At 41.5% G+C, this 8,397-nt stretch overlaps 1 protein-coding gene across 1 annotated transcript; it reads right to left on the reverse strand.

The window, feature by feature from the left end:
- Window positions 1–3,579: 3,579 nt before the first annotated feature.
- Window positions 3,580–8,066, reverse strand: LOC103197301 (alpha-1,3-mannosyl-glycoprotein 4-beta-N-acetylglucosaminyltransferase-like protein MGAT4E). The gene is made up of 3 exons (XM_007941194.1): window positions 8,043–8,066; window positions 5,447–5,603; window positions 3,580–4,709 (listed from the first exon to the last, which is right to left on the reverse strand). Exons 1-3 carry the CDS (start codon window positions 8,064–8,066, stop codon window positions 3,580–3,582), a joined length of 1,311 nt encoding a protein of 436 aa, XP_007939385.1.
- Between the last annotated feature and the right edge of the window lie 331 nt (window positions 8,067–8,397).

Below are 8,397 nucleotides of genomic sequence, written 5' to 3' on the forward strand. Positions count from 1 at the left end.
AGTGACCATAACCTTGCCCCTTGTCAGCTCTACTATACACCTGGGAATTCTGATCACTCACATAAACTTATAGGACCATTGTCTGTCAGGCCATTCTTAATGCTATTAAAGCACATCTACCTAGGGGAAAGATGCTAGAATGGGAGACCTCTGTGAGAGAAAACTGGGGAAGATCTTGGTGAATACTTACCTCTTCTTGGCTCTTGGGGTTAGAGGGATCTTGTTTTCTTTCTATCCTTTATGAATTTGTGTTATATACATTGAGCAGTACCACTTGTCCATCAGTTTGTTGTACTGTGGTAGGTTCTGTGTTGCTGTGAGGCTGGAGGCTATGCCACAGGTATTTCAAATACCAGCAGGGTCACCCATGGTGGACAGGTTTCAGCTAAGGGAATTGGCTATCCACTTCTCAAAAGAATTGGTCAGTGAAAACCTTATGAATAGCAGTGAAATACTGTCTGATACGTTACTGGAAAACTTTATGAATAGCCCTGAAACACCATCTGATATAGTGCCAGATGAGCTGCTCAGGTCAGAAGGCACTCAAAATATGACTGGGGAAGAGCTGTGTCCTCAAAGTAGAGTTGACCTTAATGACATGGCTGGAGCAAAGCTTTTGGGACCTCCATTTGCTGATGGGGCATGACTCAAAATGGGAAGAAATAGCTGCAAACATCCATTAATATTTGGAATTTGGAATGTAGGAAGTATGAATCTAGGAAAGTTGGAAGTTGTAAAAAATGAAATGGAATGCATAAAGATCAATATCCTAGGGATTAGTGAGCTGAAAAGGACTGGTTTTGGCTATTTTGAATCAGACAATCATATTATAATCAACTGTTATGAAAATGACAGATTGAGGTGGCATTCATCATCACAAAGAATGTTTCAAGATCTATCCTGAAGCACAGTGCTGTCAGTGATAAGATAATATCCATACACCTACAAGGAAAACCAGTTAACACTATTATTCAAATTTACACACCAACCAATAAAGCCAAAGATGAGGAAATTGATGATTTTTACCAACTTCTGAAATTGACCAAACATGCAATCAAGATGTATTGATTATTACTAGTGATTGGAATGCAAGAGTTGAGAACCAATAAGAATCAACAGTTGGAAAATATGGCCTTGGTGCAAGAGGTCACATGATAGAATTTTGCAAGACCAACAACTTATTCATTGCACATACCTTTTTGCAACAACATAAATGGTGGCTATACACGTGGACCTCACCAAATGGAATACATAGGAATCAGATCAACTGCATCTGTGGAAAGAGGCAATGGAAAAGCTTAATATCTTCAGCCAAAACAAGGCCAGGAGCTGACTGTAGAACAGACCATCAATTGTTTATATGCAAGTTCAAGTTGAAGCTGAAGACAATTGAAACAAGTCCACAAGAGCCAAAATATGACCTTGATTACATCCCACATGAATTTAGATACCACCTGAAGAATAGATTTGACACATTGAACCAATGACCAAAAGCCAGATGAGTGTGGGATAACATCAAGAACATCATCCATGAAGAAAGCAAATGGTTACTGAAAGACAGGAAAGGAAGAAAAGACCTAAATAAATGTCAGAAGAGACTCTGAAACTTGCTCTTGAATGGAGAGTAGCTAAAGCAAATGGAAGAAATGAGAAGATAAAAGAACTGAACAAAAGATTTCCAAGAGCAGCTAGAGAAGACAAAGTAAATTATTATAATGAAATGTGCAAAGACCTGGAGTTAGAAAACCAAAAGGCAAGAACATGCTCAGCATTTCTCAAGCTGAAAGAACTGAAGAAAAAATTCAAGCCTGAAGTTGCAATATTGAAAGATTCTACGGGCAAAACACTGAATGATGCAGGAAGTATCAAAAGAAGATGGAAGGAATATACAGAGTCACTGTACAAAAAAGAATTGGTCGATGCTCATCTATTTTAGGAGGTTGCATATGATCAAGAACCAATTGGTACTGAAGGAAGAAGTTAAAGCTGCACTGAAGGAATTGGCAGAAAACAAGGCTCCAGGAATTGATGGGATACCTACTGAGATGTTTCAACAAATGGATGCTGTGCTGGAGGTACATGCCAAGAAATCTGGAAGACAGTTACTTGGCCAACTGACTGGAAAAGATCCTTATCTGTATCCATTCCAGAGAAAGGTGATCCCACAGAATGTGGACATTATCAAACAATATCATTAATATCACACACAAGTAAAATTTTGCTGAAGATAATTCAAAAATGGTTGCAGAGTGTATTGATAGGGAACTTGTAGAAATGCAAGCTGGATTCAAAAGATGACATGGAACAAGGAATATCACTGCTGATGTCAGATGGATCTTGGCTGAAAGCAAAGAATATCAGAAAGATACTTACTTGTGTTTTACTGACTATACAAAAGCATTTGATTGTGTGGATCCTGACAAATTATGGATAACGTTGAGAAGAATGGGAATTCCAGAACATTTAATTGTACTCATGAAGAATCTGTTCACAGACCATGAGGCTGTCGTTCGAACAGAACAAGGGGATATTGCATGTTTAAAAATCAGGAAGGGTGTGTGTCACAATTGTATCTTTCACCATACTTACTCAATCTGCATGCTGAGCAAATAATTCAAGAAGCTGGAGTATATGAAGAAGAATGTGGCATCAGGATTGGAGGAAGTCTTATTAACATGCAGATGACAAAACTTGCTTGCTGAAAGCAAAGATGACTCGAAACACTTACTGATGAAGATTAAAGACTACAGTCTGCAGTATGGATTATACCTCAACATAAAGAAAACAAAAATCCTCACAACTGGACCAATAATCAGCATTACAACAAATGAAGAAACACTGAAATTGTCAAAGGTTTCATATTACTTGGACCCACAATCTGTACCAATGGAAGCAGCAGTCAAAAAATCAGATGTCATATTGCACTGGGCAAATATGCTGCAAAAGACCTCTCTAAAATGTTGAAGATCAAGGATGTCACTTAGAAGACTAAGATGCGCCTAACCCAAGCCATGGAATTTTCAATAGCCTCATGTGCATGTGAAACTGGACAATGAATAATGAAGACCAAAGAAGAGTTAATGCCTTTGAAATGTGCTGGCAAAGAATATCGAAAATACCATGGACTGTGGAAAGAACAAACAAATCTGTCCTGGAAGAAGTACAGCTGGAATGCTCACTGTAAGCAGGAATTGCCAGACTCCATCTCACCTACTTTGGTCATGTTGTCAGAAGGGATCATTCCCTAGAGAAGGATATCCTGCTTGGTAAAGTGGAGGGGTCAGCAAAAAAGGTGAAGACCCTCAATGAGATGGATCAACACAGTAGCTGCAACAATGGGCTCAGATATAGCAAGGATTGTGAGGATGGTGTACAATTGGGCAGCGTTTTGTTCTGTTGTACGCAGAGTCTCTGTAAGTTGGAGCAACTCAATGGTACCTAACAACAACACATTGGGCAGCCTGGAATGACTACGAATGTGATACTTCTGACCAATTTCAAAGCTTTAATTTTTTGTCACCTGTGCTGAGTTCATCCCCAAACCTGATCATCCCAGAATCCACACTGGCCCTTTGATCTCTACTCTTCCTCAGACTTAATCCAGATTTTGATCTGTGTAATCAATATCTTAGAATCCTGAAAAGCTGTCACCAGCAGTTGTACACATCTCACTTCTTCCACAAAATCTTCATAATATATCTTCTGATCCAATTTCCCTTTCACCAATGGTCCAAGCAGGTTATAGTGGGTGCAGCCTTTTTTCCTCTGAATAGGCCCATAGCCCAGTTTCACCTGCCCATGTTCCACTTGATATATCCCCCGTTTACCAATGCCTGTCAGCACCTGTACCCGGGTCACTTTCTGCGGCTCATCAAAAATCACAACGTATATGTTACCTGGAATGAGAAAATAGGTCTGAAAGTAATTTTCATTCAGAAAGTAGGCATACTCTGGGAAATGAAGTCCTCTCACCATCATGTTAGTGTAGATTTGAGCAGGAGGGTTTTCAGGCTCATTTTCTTCCTCTTTCTCTTTCTCTTGGTAACATACATCCTCAGAAGTGAAATCATTTTCTGTAGAGTGGAAAAGGTAGGGAGTGAGACTAATTGGCACTCTCTGGCCCAAGAGGAAACCAAAATGTGAGAGAAGCAAGTCAGTAGGAGTGTCCTGGAAGAGGAGGAAGAATGAGGTCAGGCGGGAGAGGTCCCTCATGTGGAAAACTTTCCCAGAGAAGCTCAGGCTGGAGAACTCCAGGATCATCCAAGGTATTTCTTTCCAGGCTTCCAATGTCCAATAGATTGTAGAAATAAATTTTAGGGTACAGTGAACATTATCTCCTATCATCAGAAAGTAATCGGAGAGGTTAGTAGCAAAGTTCATGAGGAGGCCATAATCTGTTTTCTGCCTGGAATAAAGTGCTTTACAGGATGAGGAGTGATGGGTGTCATTCACATCTCTGGGGAGAGAAGAGCCATTGAGGAGACCTTGGATCACAAGCAGCTTCTGGGTTTCAATATGTGGTTTGAAGAGGTTTGAAATATTGGCAACTGTTTGGCTGAGCCACTCAGGATCAGGATTTAACAGGTGGACCAGCACCACGATATAACTCAGCTCAGGTTCTGAGGATGCCTGGAACAGGGACTGCAGGGTGTGCAAGAGGCAGCTTTCGTGAGGATGCTGCACGAAGGAAATCCCCACTGTCAGCAGTTCTGGGGGAGATATGGAGACCTTAGCACTTCAGGTTGGTGAAGAGCTCCTAGGTTAGGACTATCCCCTAGCCTTCTTTTATATAGCAACCTGATAGTTGTATATAGACCATCAACTGGGGGATATCATCTAGTCAGAAGCTGTAAGGCATTTTTGTTTGTTTGTTTTTAATCATATCCTCTAAAAGACTATTAAAGGGGTAAAAATAAAGAACAAGACTTTCTAATGGGGAAGGCTGCCATGTACCAAAAGCAAATTTTCTGGTTTGGCAAATTATGTTAGCCTGGCCTTGATCTTCAGAGTCATCTCAGACCTGGGTTAGAGAATCTCCAGGCACCTATGTAAACCCAAGCATTCTGGCAGTCTAGGGCACTGTGACACATGTCCATACTTCCCTCTTTGCCCTGTACCCAGTTTTCTCCCATGGCTCCACCTGGGTCCTCCCTGATCCTGGCTTCCCCTCCCTGGGGGCCTGCCATCAATGAGCTTCACTAAGGGATGTCTCCTTGACAAGGTTACTATAGACTCCTCAACCCTATTAGTCATTCAAGGGGGGAAAAGGTGGGAGGGAAATGCACTCAGGGTTATAACCTATACCAAAAGTCTGTAGCATGGTAGTCCCTCAGGGAACCCTCCTTCCTTCACCAGATGCCAATCCATTTTCTCATTTGACCCACTTCCTCCTCTGCTTCTGTTAAGATCCTGTCCCAATTATGACCACTCCTTCCCACATACTCACTCCTTTCCTGGGGAGGGATTCCAGCCAGGATTTTGTAGTTGGCATGTTGGAATAAAGAGGAGTTATTCTGCATTGCCTTGAAGGTCCTCAGATGGTTCTTGCTTGCAGAGCTGATTTGCTCCTCAACAATCTGCCAAGGGATTTTCTTCTTTTCCTCCTGAGGATAGGATATGCAACAGTCTGATTTACCTCCAAATCCTCTGGTAACGATTGCAGGGCAGATCCTCCATCTAGAACAGGCTGAGGTAAGCCCCAGGATACCAGTCTCCATGCAAGCAGAATGTCAGTGGTCAGTCCACTGTTATTCCTACCTCATCAGGAGAACACACAGAGGTTCCATCATGGGTCATGGGCCTTGCAACAAAGGATTGGGGCTCCCCCAGTTTTGTGTGGGAAGGACCTAGGCTTAGGTAGGGTAAGAATTTGCCTAACTCACCATATCACACATCTAATATGTCCTATCATTATCAGGCTGGCAAAAGTCATCTACCTGAAGTTGAGACTGTGCTAGGTACTGTGATAGATACTGAAGACCAATTCCTGGTCCTGGTCCTTTAGGAATTTACACTTAGTGTCTCAATTCCAAAGTCCTTTCTTTAGCTAAATTCTAACTACCCTCACATTTCTAAACTACTCTACAATTCTGTGCTTTGCACTGGTTGTTTTGAGGCACATCAAGAAAGACGTGGAATGCTAAGCCTCAGCACACCTGTGGTGGATTGTGATTCTCCACTTACACAGGTCAAACACTTGTAGAAGTTATTTCAGGGCTCTGAGTCTCGAAATTTTGCTGTATCAGATAGGAAAATAGCGTCTCCCACACTGGGCTCTGGTGAGGCAAGCAGCCAGCACCTATGAAATCATCATAGTGGTCTGGTCCTGTTGGTCAGTGTGATCCTCTAGAAGTGGCTTGCATTGTCCTCTCCAAACTTAAAATGTCCTCTCTTCTTCCCTGACCCTATCTAAAGCCTATCTATATTTTAAAGGGCTGTTTAAAAGCCAAGAATTTAGAAAGTAACTGAATGAAGCTGGCAGGAGATGGTCTTGAATGATTCCTAAAAAAATCTAGAAGGTCCTCATAGAGTTTTTGAAGAAGAGAGAGATAGAGTCACCTTCATTCCATTCCCCTCTGCTAGATGGGTTTCTTAAAAAAAACAAACAAACCAAACTCACTGCTGTCCAGTCGAATCTGACTCATAGCGACCCCTCTTTGGGTTTCCAAGGCAGATCACTACGGAAGTACATTGCCCAATCTTCCTTCCGAAGAGTGGCTGGTAGGTTTAAACTGCCAGGCTTCTGGTTAGCAGTCAAAAACCTTAGGCACTACGCCACCAGAGTTTCTTAGTTACTATAAATTAAATGTCAAACCTCCAATACTCCTCTAGGTTTAATGCTGCCCTGTTTGATCCCGGAAATTTCCTTTTTCTTCATCTGTTCCTCTCTATTGTCACCACCTGACAGTTATACATTTCAAATTGACATCTTTCCCCTTCCTAACCGGCAAAATGTAAATGGCCATTTCTTAAGGAAAATAAATAATCAAACTATGTAACCTCTTTTATGTTCATTAAAAATAATTTACTCTTTAATAACCTTTTTTCTCAGAACATTTGCAGTGATTCTAGAGTGTTCCACGTATATGAGACATAAACACTGACATACATAATTTACTTATTTTCATACTTAACAACTGAAAATTGCATCTTTTCTCAGGTTCAATACTTACCAAAAGATGTTTATGTTCACCATCCTGGACTTTCTCATAAAAGACAAAGGTCAAGAGGGCTAAGGACACAATCGCTATAAAACATTTCCAAAGGCAATGGTGCATGATGCCAGGGGCTGGCTGTAGCTCTGCAGAGAAATATTGAGTAGCCTCAGTGCCTTCTTATCACAGAGCACAGAGATGACATTTTTTTTTTTTTTGCCTCTTTTCCTTGTCTCTACTTCAAGTCATCACTACTTTATTATTTCCTGAACTCTTTGTGTCTACTGACCCCCCCAACCCCAGCTTTTTCCCATCTAAAGAAAGAAAAGGGTCAAAGACCTTGATTCTAATTACTCTCTACATTCTATACCTTCTGCATGGGCTTCCAGGTATACTGAGAGAAACTAAAACCAAACCCACTGCCATTGAGGTGATTCTGCCCCATAGAGACCTGATAAGACAGAGCAGAACTGCCCCATAAAGTTTCCAAGGCCGTAAATTTTTATGGAAACAGACTGTTTGATCTTTCCTCCACAGAGAGGCTGGTGGGTTCAAATCACTGACCTGGTGAGCAGCCAAATGCCTTAATCACTGCTCCATGAGAGCTCTTGGACTGAGAAGCTGCCTTTATTCAACCACTTAAGCCAGAGGTATTTTTTAGGAAAGTTGAAAAAAGAAAATGGACAGGGCCACACTATCAAAGGGAAATCCCTTTTGGAGTAGAGACTCAATCAGAGAAGGTGTGGTACTAAAGAAATGAAACCAAGGAAGAAGGCAAAGGGCCCAAATATTATTCTGTCCTTCTCAGATCCTCAAGTTTCCTCTTGGGTTTTGCTGAGTTTTTCTGTCTCTCCCAGCCACTATGCTGCCTGATTCCTCAAGTCTCACCGCAACATCTCCTTCCAAGCTCATGTTTCGTAGTGTGGTAGAGTTTTTGTAGGGACTTATACCTCAGAATCCAGTGAAGATTTTAGAGTACAAGCCCTTACAAATCTTCATGGTATGTGCCATATTCACACCACGTCTACTCAGGTAGGAAGGAAAACTGAAAGTAACCAGAAATTTCTAACGGTGAGGTCACACTACTAACTCCAGTCAATGAAAAATGAGTGGAAGGGGTATGTGTCATTTCTAGGTGAGACGGTGAAAAACCCATGTGAGATTCTCCACTTCCTCCCCCTACACTGGTACCCGAATTTGCTTTGCATATCAGATGGTATAGCTACAAAATGGTGGAGCATCT

The sequence above is a fragment of the Orycteropus afer genome, unplaced genomic scaffold (genome assembly GCF_000298275.1).
Source record: "Orycteropus afer afer isolate SDZICR_OR568_19922 unplaced genomic scaffold, OryAfe1.0 scaffold00075, whole genome shotgun sequence".
In the NCBI taxonomy this organism is placed as follows: Eukaryota; Metazoa; Chordata; class Mammalia; order Tubulidentata; family Orycteropodidae; genus Orycteropus; species Orycteropus afer.